The following is a 14,981-nucleotide window of genomic DNA, read 5'->3' on the forward strand; positions in this document are numbered from 1 at the left end:
CCGCGGGCACCCGAAACCCAGAGAGAAGCAGCGGGCGGGCCCCGATCCGTCCCGCCCCAGCACCGCCGTGGCCCGGGGAACCCCGCCAGAGAGCGGCCCTGCCGCCCCCGGGACACCCCACACACAGTCCCGCTGCTCGCGTTCGCCCCCACTAATTGCAATTAGTGCAGCGAGGGTCGCTCTCAGACCTGGGGACCCGAGGAAGGGTCTCCACACTCACCCAAAATTATCTGCGGGCAGCTTTTAAGGATTCTGAACTCATACGATCCAGGCATCTTAGAGACATCCCTCCTCCGGGGATTAGCTCTACACAGCCATCGCTCCAGCCTCGAAAAATTCAGAGCCACCTTTTTCATTACCACCACATAATGGCCCAACAGCAGTTTCATCTCTTTTAATTGAAAAGGAGAGGGTCGGGAGTACTTTCAAGGCGTGGATTTTTATTTTTGCTTCACACATGAAAAAAGGTTTTGTGGCAATAAACTCTTCTTAAAGATTCCGGGAAGGAACGTTTGCATTCCAGCTAGGAAAACTCCCAGTCCCTAGTCATTTCAGCGGGGAACCTGAAAAACAGCTGAAAAAAACTGCTGTCTCTAGAGCCAGCTGTTACAATCAGAAGGACATGGAATACCACTGTTACACCCCAATTACCTCTTGCCTCTGTCTTCTCTCCAGGGGTGCAAACGGGATCGCTCCCTCCCAAAGCCTCAGCCTTCTCCAGGGTCTCTGGAGGGTGTTTGCTGCCAGCGTTTCTTTCATTTCCCATTAGCTGGGTGTATTACAGTTTCTCTTCGTTCATACAACACCCACAATTCGGTGGGGACCACCAGGGCCTCTCTGGCTTCCAGAAAAAGTCATCCCCTTCTTGAGAGTCCATCTTGAACCCTGCACAAGTTTGGCTCGGCCTGTAGGCAACGGCTGGATGCACCGAGGGCAGCGGGTTCCTTTCTCTTCTGGTCTGAAGAATGGCCTCCTCCACCTCAGCCCCGGAAACGGCCCCAATAAGCGGACGCAAGAGCCAGAAGTGCCCAGCAGCAGACAGGAACAGCAGCTGAGGAGAACCGAGCAAACGGTCCACGCCAACAACTCATCCTTCTCCACCATTCCTTTGCCTCCTAATTACCCTAACTGTAGAGGGTTTGCCACCTTTCAGTCTCAGTGCTCCGGGCTTCCAGCTGCTCTACAGAAAATGCTGCCAGGCCACCACCACCGGTCCCCCGGCAACCACTTGAGAGTCACCAACCGACTCCTTTTGGCCGCTGCAAGAGCCAAACGCACAGCCTCGTGTTGGCTGCAGCGTCTTTTATTTCCAGGAGGGAAATCAGGGTCTCATTTTGATGTGTTTTTTATTTAAAGGCAACTCCAGCACCAGTTGCTTCCCGGATGACAAAAGCCGGTTCCCTACGGAAGACTCGGGCTCTGCCTCCAATGGGCGCCTGGGCTTTGGGGCCGCTCCAGCACGAGAACCCCCGGTGCGAACGGCGGGTGCTTTCCTGGGACACCAGGCAAAGGCGCAGGCGGACGCAGCCACTCGCCCGCCTCCGGCGCGGAAGGCGCAGCGACCACCGACACCGGCCCGGAGGCCGCCCCGCAGCCTCAGCCCCGGCCCCGCCGAGCCCCGGGCCCCCGTCCCGGCGGCGCTCACAGCCCCTGCCCGGCGGGGCTCAGCATCTCCTGCAGCACCAGGTGCAGCAGGTGGTTCTGCTCGGCGCTCAGCAGCGGCCACAGCTCGGCCTGCAGCGCCTTCAGCGCCTCCGCGTCCTTCTCCTGGCACGCCAGCACGGCCGACTGCAGCAGCAGGAACAGCTCCCCCGGCAGGTAACCGGCCGCCGCCGGCAGACCCCCGCCCGCCCCGCCACCCGCCGCCCCGCCGCCCTCCGCCGCCTCCCAGCAGTACCGCTCCAGCGTGCGGGCGTGCTCGGGCAGCAGCTTGGCGGGCGGCGGCTGCAGCAGCAACAGCAGCAGCACCCGCGACACCTCGCAGCGCGCCAGCACCTCCGCGAAGGCGCCGCCGCCGCCGCCCGCTCCGCCGCCGCCCAGCCCGGCCCCGGCCAGCGCCTGCGCCCGCGTCAGCGCCGCCAGCGCCCCGGCGTAGTCGCGGCCCAGCAGCAGGCAGGAGGCGCGCTCGGCCAGGCAGCGCAGCGCCTCCAGGGGCAACCGCGCCGCCGCCAGCAGCTCGGCCGCCCGCTGCAGGGCCGCGGCGGCCCGGGCGGGACGGCCCGTGTCGCGCAGCGCCGCCGCCAGCTCCAGGCAGAGCCCGGCCGCCAGCGCCGGCTGCCCCCGCTCCAGGTGCAGGCGGGCGGCGAAGGCGCCGCAGCTCTGCGCCGCCGCCACGTGCTCGCCGAAGCCGCCGCGCAGCCCCAGCCGCTGCCGCAGGTCCCGCTCCTGCCGCAGGAACAGCCGCGCCGCCTCGGCCAGGGCGGCCGCCTCGGCCGGCCCGTGGAAGAGGCTCTGGGCGCAGCGCGCCACGGCCAGCTGGCACCAGGCCGCGTAGGGCAGGCTCTCCTGGGCGCGCAGCTCCCGCGCCAGCGCCGCGAACTGCTCCGCCGCCTCCGCCACGTTCGGCTTCCGCAGGAACCGCCGCCGCAGCTTGGCCGACACCAGCCGGTATCGCGACAGGAAGTCCCCGTCCCCGCCCAGCCCCGGACCGGGGCCGCCCGCCCCGCCGGGGCCGGAGCCGCCGCCGCCGCCGGCCGCCGACAGCATCGCGCGCTGCCGGACGCGGAAACGGACACGGACGCGGCCGCGACGCGCGCGGCCCGGCCCCGCCCCGCCCCGCCTCACCTCGCCCGCCAATCGGCGCCCGCTCCGGGGTCACGCGGACCGGGGCGCGGGCGTGGCTGCCGCTCACCGGCGCTTGGCCTGAGCGGCGCTCCGCCCACTTGTGGGCGTGGTCCTGCGCGGCGGCCCCGCCCCGTCCCCATCCCGGCGGAGCGGCGGGGCCGGGGGGACACGGGCCGTCGGGGGGAACCGGCAGCAGCCAGGCGAACAAGGAGAGTTCACCCCCCCGGCAGCAGTGGGTGAGGCCCAGCGCCAAGGGATGTGGGGGGGGGGTGTGTGTCCCAAAGCGGGGTCGTTTACAGAGTCACAGAATCATGTTGGTTGGAAGGGTCCTTTGAGATCATCGAGTCCAACCACGAAAAAAAAAATACTTCCAGGGATGGTGACTCCACCACCTCCCTGGGCAGGCTGGTCCAGTGCCTGACCACCCTCTCAGTAAAGTCATTCTTCCTAATATCTAATCTAATCCTCCCCTGCTGCAACTTTACACCATTTCCCCTGGTCCTGTCATTATTCTCTTGGGAGAAGAGGTCAGCACCCACCTCTTTACAACCTCCTTTCAGGGAGTTGTAGAGGGCAATGAGGTCCCCCCTCAGCCTTCTCTTCTCCAAACTAAACATGCCCAGCTCCCTCAGCCTCTCCTCATATGACTTGTTTACCCGGTGTGTGAGACGCCACCGTACACACAGAGCAGAGGCAGGAATTTTCACTGAATTTCACTGAATTTTTAGAGTTGGAAGGGACCATGAAGATCATCTAGTCCAACTCCCCTGCCGAAGCAGGATTTTAGGTGAGTTCAAAGGGTTACAGAGAAATACCTGGACACGAGAGCTCTTGGGGCTCCTAAATAGATATACCACATCCGACTCAGGAAATCCCCGGCACTGAAGATGCCAGAGACAGTGGGTGGGTGGGGGAAGTACCAGGTGTGCTTCCATGCTTCTTGCTTTTTCCAGAGTATCTGCTTACAGCGCTGCCAGAGCAGGTCCTGGGCTGAGCAGGCCTTTGGTCTGGCTAAGAGGGGCTGTTCTTACACTCCCGTATGTATAAGCACTTACACCAAACTGCACCCACACCATGAGCTGAGGTGACATGGCTGGGGAGCCCTGTGGGATCCTCTGCAGCCAGCCTTCCCTCCTGCTCTCCCCGTTCCTCAGGATCACATCAGCCAGGCTTGGTGGCAGGTGGCACTGAGCTTTCAACTTGTCCTGAATAAGCTCGGAGCACCCATGTGGTTGCTCTGACATGGGCACTTTCCTACACGTGTCCCAGCAGCGCGCTGGTAAAAACTTAGTCCCAAAGGACAGTGTGGGTGTCAGTGCCTGAAACTGAAGTTCAAGTTCAGTACTTCTCATTGATGCTCAGCGTTCAATTTATACAAAAAAAAAAACGAAAAACAACACCCACCCAAACAGTATCTTGAGAAAAACTCACTCTGACCTACGCTCTTAGCTCTCAAAGAGCTGCACAGCTCAGAAATGAAACTGAAGTGTGATCAATAATGTAGCTCATCCCTCTGTGCTCTTCAGAATGAGTAACAAATTCCCCAAGCGAGTGATGGTGTTGCGGCATAACGACGCTCACAAAACCCCGGCTCACAGCAGCCGTGCAGACCACAGGCTGCCAGCATCTCTGCCTGCGAGCTGCAGGTCTCCGTGTGCTTCCTGCGCTTGAAGCCAAGCACGGGCAGTGACCACCCACCCTCAGGACTAAAGACCTTATCTCTGCTCCCGGTCCCAGCAGATCCCTCTACTCTGGACTGGGCTGCACAGCCAGGCTGGTGCCATCCCAGTGGTACCAGCCGATCTAATAGAAGATGTCCCTCCCTGCAAGCCTGGCCTTACTTCTCTCCTTTACACCCTCGTAGCTCCCGACCGGGGTGGCAGGAACCAGGAGCTTGCTTGTCCCAGCTCTGTCCCTGGGCCCTTGCAGAGGCCAGGTCGCCGCAGAAGGGCTGGACAGGAACACAGGGGATGCGAGTGTGGCGATGTGCTTATCCGTATGGATATGTTTGAAAGTGGCACACACCAGTCAGCTGATGCTGTAGAAATGCACTTTCAAACTTCCTGGCCTTTCTCTGTTTACAGTTACTTCTCTGCCTGTCGGCTGGCAGCTCTGCTTAGGTTTATCTTTCCTAATTACTCAGCAAGGGCTGGAGGTGAAGCTGACGCAGCAAAAGACACTGGGACAAGACGGAAAAATCAGGGGTTTGACAGCCTTCAGCTTCCGTTCTTCAGGCTTAAAGATTTCCACAACTGGAACAAAGCCTCCTGCCTTACTCATCTCCTACACTGGTCCTGCAGAGAAGCCATGGTTTCCCTCTGGAGGGAAGCAGCAGCTTCAGCTCAGCCGGGTAAGGGATGCTGTCAGGGCATGGGGTGTCTGAGAAGCACAGCCAAGGTGTTTCAAATCAAGCCTGCTGGTAAAGCACCCTGTGGATCTGGATTTCATTCCTGTTTCCCAGAGCCACTCAGTCATTATGTGACAGTGCCTTGCGGTGGAACAGAGGATGGCAGGTGACCCAGCCCATCCCCAGGTCTAGGTTAGGCTTCAGAGTGAAGCCTGAGGCTGCTGGTACTGGGAAGGCAGCCCCTGGGCTGGGGGAGTCCCGCCAAGGGGAGGCAGATGAGCAGCAGGTTTCCTGGCCTGGGAAGCGGCATTTCTGCCGGAGGGCGGCTGGTGCTGACACAAGCCCCGGCAGCACGGTACCTGCCCACGGGCTTCCTGTGTGAGTCCCCGCCGAGGGGTAAGACCACAAGCAGGTACAGGCAGGGGTTTCTCTCTAGCCCATGTGAACGGTGACTTGACTCATTTTTGAGAGGTCTGAACGCAGCTGGACCTAAAGCCTCTCACAGGGCGGCTGCAGGGTGGGAAGCAGGAAGATAGGGTGTAGATACCTCCTTTCCCCAAGGGGTTCAGAGCCCCATAGCCCCAACGAGCTCGCCGGCAGCCCTCGAGCTCTGGTCACAGCAGGAATCTTCCCGTGCTGCTGAAAGATGTTTCTCACTGCTGACATTTGGACGTGTGCGGCTGGAGGACTGACTCACTGCTCGGGACCTGCATCATTTACTGCCCTTTGGGGCTTGCGCTGGAACGTGAGCTGCAGATGAAGAGATCCTGAGTTCTGTTCCCTCCAGGGGGCACGAGGAGCTGCCTGGGTGGCTGGAGACAGTCGTATTTGTGAGAAGAGGGGCTGCACTGCTTGCCATGGGGCTGGGAGGATGCTGGGCTTGACCCTGAGCTCTGCCCAGCTCTGCCCAGACACCTCAGGTGTTGGTGCCTCTCCTTCCCCAGGTGTACAGCAGTGCTGACAGTGCAAAGGGTGCTGCCCCGTCTTTGATCAGGACAGCTGTGTACAGCTCCGTTTGCTCTCTCAGCCCTGGCCAGACCCTGGTGGAGAGCAGCATGCAAAAAGATTTCTCCTTTCCACTGCCATCACCTGCCCGTTCCTCCCCTGCATCTGTGTGGGCGCACCTCACGCTGCTCTGCGAGCTAAATCCGGTAACGTGGAAACAGTTTGCGGAACGATCTGCTCCACGCATGGGGCTGTTGTGCTTTTGGCGTCTGGGATGAGGGCTGGGGGACGAGCTGCCTGTGTGACTCCCTGCCTGGAGGAGGAAGGAGAGGTGGCAGTCTGTCTCCATGCCACCCCGACCAGGTGCAGGCAATGCTGGGAATATTGTTTGGGCAGGGCTGAAGCCAGTGCAGGATCAGGCCAGGGGTCTCCAAGGAAGTGGATGCTTCAAGGACTTCCAGCTGAATCGCTTCCCCCTCAGCGTGGGCAAAAGCTGGGAGAACTCCCCTCCTTCTGCCAGCGTAGACCCACGCTCGCAGCCCTGATGCCATGGGGTAGCTGTGAGTGGTGGCACACCACTATGCCCCACCTCCCTGTGGCTGAGCTCTCCCACGAGTGCCTGGCATCCCCTGTGGTCGCCGAGGGCAGCGGATGATGCTTTCAAGAGGAATATCAAGTTTGGCTTGGGGATTGACCTGTGCTGGTGGGAATGAGCCGATTTGGAGAGAGCAGCACCCTGGGCTGGACCACAGGTCTCCAAATTGGCTCATTCGCATGAGCTGCGGCCGTGGCCAGCGCTTGCTCGGGGAAGTGGGTGCACGGCGTGCGTTGAAGAGCCTGCATCAGGACAAACCCCTGCAAAACGCACCCCCTCTCCAGGGCCAGAAGGGGAAAAACCCATCAAGCCCACATGGGAGGAGCGGGGAAACCATGGAGGATGTTTGTCACGGTGAGAGTTGTCGTCACCAGCCAAGGGCTTATAGGGGCCCCGGTGAGAGCAGGAACCACTGTCACAGCAGGAGAAGGAGCAGAGGAGAGGTGCTGAGAGAGGTAGGTGACTCTGGGGTGGCTTTTCTTCTTACTTCATTGGGGTGTTTTTGTCATGGGGGTGAGTGTTGAGGGGGAAGAAGGAATCAGGAATACTGAGGGGGTACTGAGGGGGTACAGGGATACTAACTCAGGTTGGGGGAATGGCTGGTGGGAAAAGCTGGACTGGGTCTGGGTGGAGAGAATGGTGGGCTGAGCAGAAGGAGCCCAGGACAGGCAGGAACATCTGCCACACAAGGGGCTCAAGTATGGCTGGAGTCACACACAGGCACGGGGACCGTGGCACAGCTGTGCACTCTCAGGCAAACTGTCACAGCCCTGCAGACACACACGAAGCGTGTGTACCACTGTCCCAACTCTCACTCCCACATGAAGGTCACGCTGCCATTCAGTTGTACATACACGCACATACCCCTGAACGACACACACAACTCTCTATGCGCTTGTACTGATAGTCCGACTGTGCACACACAGGGGAGTCCGTGCCTGCCCTCGCAGGGACCGGTACAGCCCCCCAGGTAAGAGGCACCGCGCTGGGTCCATACAGGCACACAGGGATGCTGCAAGGATCCAGCTTGAAGAAATCAGGTGCCTGGTGGCATCACCCCCGTGCAGCAAACCAGAACAGCACCTGAGGCTGGGGACGTATGAAGGGAGCAGAGTAATCTGTTAGACCTAAGTTGTGGCAGGTAGGGAGGAAGTTGGAGGTTTTTGCAGCTATGGGTAACTCAACGTCACGGAAAGCGGGAAGGGGAGTGAAGGGTGAGGGGCTGGAAGGAGCCAGGCCTCCCATCCCTGCCCAGGGGAAACAGGAGCTCAGGGGCATGTGAAGAGTTTCTGGGGTCAGTCCCCAGCAGTGCCAGGCAGAGCCGGGCCACCACGGCTGCAGTGCCTCCATCCCTGATGTGGGCTCGCTCCCTGCCTTCCCTCGCTGGTGGAGGAGCCCTGCAGCCTTGCACCACCGATGGAAAAGCAGCTGTGGGTAAAGTCATGAGAAGAGGGCTGAGACCGAGGCCATGTAGGCACACACACGTCCGGAGTCAGAGCTCCAGCCTAGCCACTGGGACCAGCAAGTGCACCCCCTGCACTGTCACTGCTGGCAGAGAGCTGCAGCCCTGTCCCGCTGCCCTGCACCTTGCAAGCGCTGGGGTCCCCGGGTGAGAAGGGACGGGCATGAGAGAGAGCTGGGCGGGAGGGAAGAGTCCGGTGGAGGAAGCCTTACCCCTGAGGCAAGCCCGGGTATCTGATGTGAGAGCCACAGAATGGTGATGAAGGAAAAGCCGGGTATGGGTTTGATTTCCCAGCCTCAGAGGGAGCTCTGACAGACCTCAGCAGTGTCCCTCAACAACGCCGAGATCCCCATAGGTATCGTGCTGTGGGTGGTCTGAATTCATGTTTGCTCTACCCATTTGGTTGCTCACGTACAATCAAAAATGTGATCTTCCCCTGCCAAGGAACCCCAGATTTTGGTATTTAGTAGGTTGTGCTTACCCAGCACACAGCAGCCAACTGCCACCACTCCAGTCTCACATCCTTCCTTAGCAGAGAGTAGCACAGAGCAGCATGAGAGAAGCCAGGAGAAAAGGCAGTTGCCACACCTCGGACCAGCCTGTGGTAGGAGCGTGGTGGCCTGTTTTCTCTGTATGCCTGAGCACCAGGGGACAGAAGGCAGTGCCAAAAAGCCAGCGTGTGAGCCTGGCAGACTCATGCTCCCAAGTCCCTAGTCCGGTTTTCCATGTGCTATGCAAGCTGGTGGCCTTCACATAACAGTTTGGGGGACTGCAAAGTTGTGTCTACAGTGACCTGGGGCACCAGGGAACCACAGAGGTACTGCAGAGGTCTTCAATATCTAGAAGTGACGGTGCCTGTATGGAATCAGCTCATGCAGATGTCTGTTCCAACACCTCCTGCATTTTTCTTTCCAGATCCATGGCCCTAACAATGGACTCCCCGAGTACCCCCTTTCCTGCCAGCCAGCTCCAAGAGCACAAACTCAGCAACTCCTGCTATGAGATCCGAGACGAGTTCCTCTCTGTGACGCTCCCTGTGACGTACTCCCTCATCTTCATCATCGGGCTGCTCAGCAACACCCTGGCGCTCTGGGTGTTCTTGTGCGGCGCGCAGCGCAGGACCTCCATCACCGTGTACATGAGGAACCTGGCGCTCTCTGACCTGCTGCTCTCCCTCTGCCTGCCCTTCCGCATCGCCTTTCACAACAAGAGCGAGCCTCTGATCTTCTGCAACATCATTGGGGCCTTCTTCTACCTCAACATGTACGTCAGCATCACATTCCTCAGCCTGATCAGCCTCGACCGCTACCTGAAGATCATCTGGCCCCTGCAGAAATTTAGAATTCACACTGTGTCGTGTAGCACTGTGGTCTCTGGGGTGATTTGGTTTGTGCACACACTGTTCATGCTGCCTTTCTTTTTTGAGACAAGAGGAGAAGGGCCCTGTGACCACAAATGCTTCCATTTCAGGAGCAAAAGCACCACAGCAGCAGCTTTTAACATGGTCGCAGTAGCCACTTTCTTCATCCTGCTGCTGCTCTTCCTCTACTTCTATAGTAAGATATTTGCCAAGCTCCACAGAGTGTCTTCAGTGAAAGCGCAGCAGCTGAACAAGAAGACCAGCACAAGAGCCATCGCCAAGACCTTCATAGTCCTGATCATCTTTATTGTGTGCTTCACCCCCTATCATGTTGTCCGCGTTCCTTACATCCTTGCGCAAGTGGGGAACATTTCTAGTCTGCCCTGGAAGCAGGGTCTCCACCTGGCTAATGAGCTTGTGCTCTGCATCTCAGCCCTCAACAGCTGCCTTGACCCAGTCATCTTCTTCCTCTTGTCCAGCAGCTTCCGGAGGGCTGTGCTCTGCACTGTCCGGGGCAGGCTGAAGAGAGCTCTTCTAAGGCATCAGGGCGGGCTGAGCCACAGCAGGTCTGTGACAGAGATATAGGCTTTCCAGTGGGGCCAAAGTCTCAGGCATGCGACCTTCTCATCAAGGATTTGCTCTGACTGCTGATATTTACCAGACAAGACTTGCTGGGAAGATGGAGAAAGAAACTGGAACCACTTCATGTTTCTTCCACTGACATCACCAGGGCTAGAGCTTCCTTGGGGGCATAAGTGAAAAGAGAAGGATAACTGGGACCTTCCTTTTTTCTGCACCAGCTCAGCTGACGCAGCTGAAGAACGTATTTCCCAGGAGGGAAGGCTGGAAGTGTCCAAGGAGAAACAGCCTTGGCCTAGGTCTCCATCCAGCCTGGGGAAGTGCAAGTGCAGAGCCCAGGACTGAGACGGGCTCCTTCAATGGGAGGAAGAGGAGCGATGGGAGGAATGGGGATCCACTGTGAATGTTTTCTAGGCACCACATTGTCTCCACACCAGAGAAAGCAGGAAAAGGGAAAGGGAGATGAGAAATGAAGAAGCATTGGGAAAAGAAGAGGGAGACACCCATCAGAGCATTACCTGGGGAGTGGGTGAATATTTTGCTCCATGATGGAGCCCAGAAACAGGCACCGCGGGCCTTGGAGGTCAGGCACACCAGGACACATTGCCAATCTGTAACCCCAAACCAGGAAAATTATAGCTTTTCCTCTCCTGTTACTGCAGTCTTTGTTACTCCAGGACAGCCTCACTTTTCTGGGTATTCAGACAGCTCCAGGCTTCCTTTAGCAGTTCTCCTTTGCTCATTTCTCTGGCACATTCACCCAGGAGCAGCAGCTTTGCCTGGCCATTGCACAACACTTGTTGGGCGCTTGGGCTGCACCAAGAACATCCAGCAAGGGGTCCAACGACCCTTGGAAATGCACCACGGAAGGGCCTAGCAAGACTTTCTGCCTTTCTTATGCTTCGGTGTCCATTCTCTTCCTTCAGAAGAGGACAATTCCCTGTTTGTATTTTTCCTGTTTCACATGTTCATCTGTTTGCTTATTTTAGAAGACTGCAGACTTGGAGACACAGACTGAGCCACTCGCCCATCAGGCAAACACAGCAATGAGGGGAGGGAGGATTTTCATTCCGACTGTGAACTGTTCTAATAACTGTTTAGCTCAAACATTCGAACGATACTTGGGAGAATAAAATGTTACGTTAAAGACTGAATCCTCTGATCTTTCCAGTTAAGGTCTGAGCAACCCCAAACCCCACTGTAGCACCGTTGAAAAATCAGAGGACAAGGCCCACTGTGCTCTTTCATCTCTGCTACTAAAAACATCAAGAGCAGAAGCAGGATATTTTTCTCTTTAATAGGGGTGGGGGGAAACACCGAAAGCCAAGGTCTTCCCGTGGAAAGCCGCAAATAAAGGTCACAAAACTGTTCTCATTTTCCAACTAACAAGAGTCAAAGCAGGAACGGTGTGTGGTATCGCAACATCAGAGCGCGTGTGCCCTATACAGCTTGTGGGAAGCCGTTTCCCCCCTCATAAAGCAGAGTCCCCCCCACACCTCCCCGCCTGCACAGTAGCACAGAGGCCACAAATCCTCACGACCCCACACCCGGCCAGCACCCCGCGTCCGCTCCGCAGGGACACACGGGACACACAGTACCGGTGCCCGTTCCCCTTTTGGGGGGAAAGAAGGGGGTGCAGCTGAGAGGAGACGGGACCCCGACTGCGGGGGCGCTGGCAGGCAGGAGGAAGCAGGAAGTTGGCGGGAAGCGAGGGCGGCCCCCGGCGATAGGAGAAGCCGCAGGGCGAAGGGGCTGATGCTCAGTCCCGAGATGCAGGTGCCCTGGAGCAGGCAGCTCCTCCTGCTGCTGCTCCCGCCCCGAGGGAGGCGGCCTGGGCGAGCCCCTTCCAGGAGCCAGAGGCTCCTCCGGGTCCGGCTCCGCGGAGCTCGGCACGTCCCGAGTCACAGAGCCGAGCGGCGGCCCTGCGGCCCGGAGCTGTGTCTCTGGGGGGCGCGGGGCGGCCGGGACCCCGGCTCCGAGCGGCCGAGGACGAGGGGTGTACCCGGGGCGGAGGAGCTGCCGCCGCAGCGCTGCGCAGGCCACGCCCACCATGTAACCACGCCCACCATGTAACCACGCCCGCTATGTAACCACGCCCGCGCCCACTTCCGTGTTTTCACAGTAAGCGCCCCGCCCAACCCCGCCGTCCGCGTGACCCCGGAGCGGGCGCCGATTGGCGGGCGAGGAGAGGCGGGGCGGGGCCGCGCGCGTCGTGCCTGTATCCGGCACAGCGGGTAAACGACCCCGCTTTGGGACCACCTCGCCACACACATCCCTTGGCGCTGGGCCTCACCCACTGCTGCCGGGGGGGTGAACTCTCCTTGTTCGCCTGGCTGCTGCCGGTTCCCCCCGACGGCCCGTGTCCCCCCGGCCCCGCCGCTCCGCCGGGATGGGGACGGGGCGGGGCCGCCGCGCAGGACCACGCCCACAAGTGGGCGGAGCGCCGCTCAGGCCAAGCGCTGGTGAGCGGCAGCCACGCCCGCGCCCCGGTCCGCGTGACCCCGGAGCGGGCGCCGATTGGCGGGCGAGGTGAGGCGGGGCCGGGCCGCGCGCGTCGCGTCCGTGTCCGTTTCCGCGTCCGGCAGCGCGCGATGTTGTCGGCGGCCGGCGGCGGCGGCGGCTCCGGCCCCGGCGGGGCGGGCGGCCCCGGTCCGGGGCTGGGCGGGGACGGGGACTTCCTGTCGCGGTACCGGCTGGTGTCGGCCAAGCTGCGGCGGCGGTTCCTGCGGAAGCCGAACGTGGCGGAGGCGGCGGAGCAGTTCGCGGCGCTGGCGCGGGAGCTGCGCGCCCAGGAGAGCCTGCCCTACGCGGCCTGGTGCCAGCTGGCCGTGGCGCGCTGCGCCCAGAGCCTCTTCCACGGGCCGGCCGAGGCGGCCGCCCTGGCCGAGGCGGCGCGGCTGTTCCTGCGGCAGGAGCGGGACCTGCGGCAGCGGCTGGGGCTGCGCGGCGGCTTCGGCGAGCACGTGGCGGCGGCGCAGAGCTGCGGCGCCTTCGCCGCCCGCCTGCACCTGGAGCGGGGGCAGCCGGCGCTGGCGGCCGGGCTCTGCCTGGAGCTGGCGGCGGCGCTGCGCGACACGGGCCGTCCCGCCCGGGCCGCCGCGGCCCTGCAGCGGGCGGCCGAGCTGCTGGCGGCGGCGCGGTTGCCCCTGGAGGCGCTGCGCTGCCTGGCCGAGCGCGCCTCCTGCCTGCTGCTGGGCCGCGACTACGCCGGGGCGCTGGCGGCGCTGACGCGGGCGCAGGCGCTGGCCGGGGCCGGGCTGGGCGGCGGCGGCGGCGGCGGAGCGGGCGGCGGCGGCGGCGCCTTCGCGGAGGTGCTGGCGCGCTGCGAGGTGTCGCGGGTGCTGCTGCTGTTGCTGCTGCAGCCGCCGCCCGCCAAGCTGCTGCCCGAGCACGCCCGCACGCTGGAGCGGTACTGCTGGGAGGCGGCGGAGGGCGGCGGGGCGGCGGGTGGCGGGGCGGGCGGGGGTCTGCCGGCGGCGGCCGGTTACCTGCCGGGGGAGCTGTTCCTGCTGCTGCAGTCGGCCGTGCTGGCGTGCCAGGAGAAGGACGCGGAGGCGCTGAAGGCGCTGCAGGCCGAGCTGTGGCCGCTGCTGAGCGCCGAGCAGAACCACCTGCTGCACCTGGTGCTGCAGGAGATGCTGAGCCCCGCCGGGCAGGGGCTGTGAGCGCCGCCGGGACGGGGGCCCGGGGCTCGGCGGGGCCGGGGCTGAGGCTGCGGGGCGGCCTCCGGGCCGGTGTCGGTGGTCGCTGCGCCTTCCGCGCCGGAGGCGGGCGAGTGGCTGCGTCCGCCTGCGCCTTTGCCTGGTGTCCCAGGAAAGCGCCCGCCGTTCGCACCGGGGGTTCTCGTGCTGGAGCGGCCCCAAAGCCCAGGCGCCCATTGGAGGCAGAGCCCGAGTCTTCCGTAGGGAACCGGCTTTTGTCATCCGGGAAGCAACTGGTGCTGGAGTTGCCTTTAAATAAAAAACACATCAAAATGAGACCCTGATTTCCCTCCTGGAAATAAAAGACGCTGCAGCCAACACGAGGCCGTGCGTTTGGCTCTTGCAGCGGCCAAAAGGAGTCGGTCGGTGACTCTCAAGTGGTTGCCGGGGGACCGGTGGTGGTGGCCTGGCAGCATTTTCTGTAGAGCAGCTGGAAGCCCGGAGCACTGAGACTGAAAGGTGGCAAACCCTCTACAGTTAGGGTAATTAGGAGGAAAAGGAATGGTGGAGAAGGATGAGTTGTTGGCATGGACCGTTTGCTCGGTTCTCCTCAGCTGCTGTTCCTGTCTGCTGCTGGGCACTTCTGGCTCTTGCGTCCGCTTATTGGGGCCGTTTCCGGGGCTGAGGTGGAGGAGGCCATTCTTCAGACCAGAAGAGAAAGGAACCCGCTGCCTTCGGTGCATCCAGCCGTTGCCCACAGGCCGAGCCAAACTTGTGCAGGGTTCAAGATGGACTCTCAAGAAGGGGATGCCTTTTTCTGGAAGCCAGAGAGGCCCTGGTGGTCCCCACCGAATTGTGGGTGTTGTATGAACGAAGAGAAACTGTAATACACCCAGCTAATGGGAAATGAAAGAAACGCTGGCAGCAAACACCCTCCAGAGACCCTGGAGAAGGCTGAGGCTTTGGGAGGGAGCGATCCCGTTTGCACCCCTGGAGAGAAGACAGAGGCAAGAGGTAATTGGGGTGTAACAGTGGTATTCCATGTCCTTCTGATTGTAACAGCTGGCTCTAGAGACAGCAGTTTTTTCAGCTGTTTTTCAGGTTCCCCGCTGAAATGACTAGGGACTGGGAGTTTTCCTAGCTGGAATGCAAACGTTCCTTCCCGGAATCTTTAAGAAGAGTTTATTGCCACAAAACCTTTTTTCATGTGTGAAGCAAAAATAAAAATCCACGCCTTGAAAGTACTCCCGACCCTCTCCTTTTCAATT

General features: G+C 60.8%; 3 protein-coding genes across 3 annotated transcripts; 2 read left to right on the forward strand and 1 right to left on the reverse strand.

The window, feature by feature from the left end:
* Positions 1-1,641: 1,641 nt before the first annotated feature.
* LOC141464929 (40-kDa huntingtin-associated protein-like) lies at positions 1,642-2,706 on the reverse strand. The gene has a single exon (XM_074148090.1). It carries the CDS (start codon positions 2,704-2,706, stop codon positions 1,642-1,644), a length of 1,065 nt encoding a protein of 354 aa, XP_074004191.1.
* A 6,358-nt stretch (positions 2,707-9,064) lies between these two features.
* LOC141465063 (probable G-protein coupled receptor 34) lies at positions 9,065-10,078 on the forward strand. The gene has a single exon (XM_074148253.1). The coding sequence runs from the start codon at positions 9,065-9,067 to the stop codon at positions 10,076-10,078; it is 1,014 nt and encodes a 337-aa protein (XP_074004354.1).
* Positions 10,079-12,663: 2,585 nt separating this feature from the next.
* LOC141464893 (40-kDa huntingtin-associated protein-like) lies at positions 12,664-13,737 on the forward strand. The gene has a single exon (XM_074148049.1). It carries the CDS (start codon positions 12,664-12,666, stop codon positions 13,735-13,737), a length of 1,074 nt encoding a protein of 357 aa, XP_074004150.1.
* Positions 13,738-14,981: the final 1,244 nt, after the last annotated feature.

Source organism: Numenius arquata, chromosome 5 (genome assembly GCF_964106895.1).
Source record: "Numenius arquata chromosome 5, bNumArq3.hap1.1, whole genome shotgun sequence".
NCBI lineage: Eukaryota > Metazoa > Chordata > Aves > Charadriiformes > Scolopacidae > Numenius > Numenius arquata.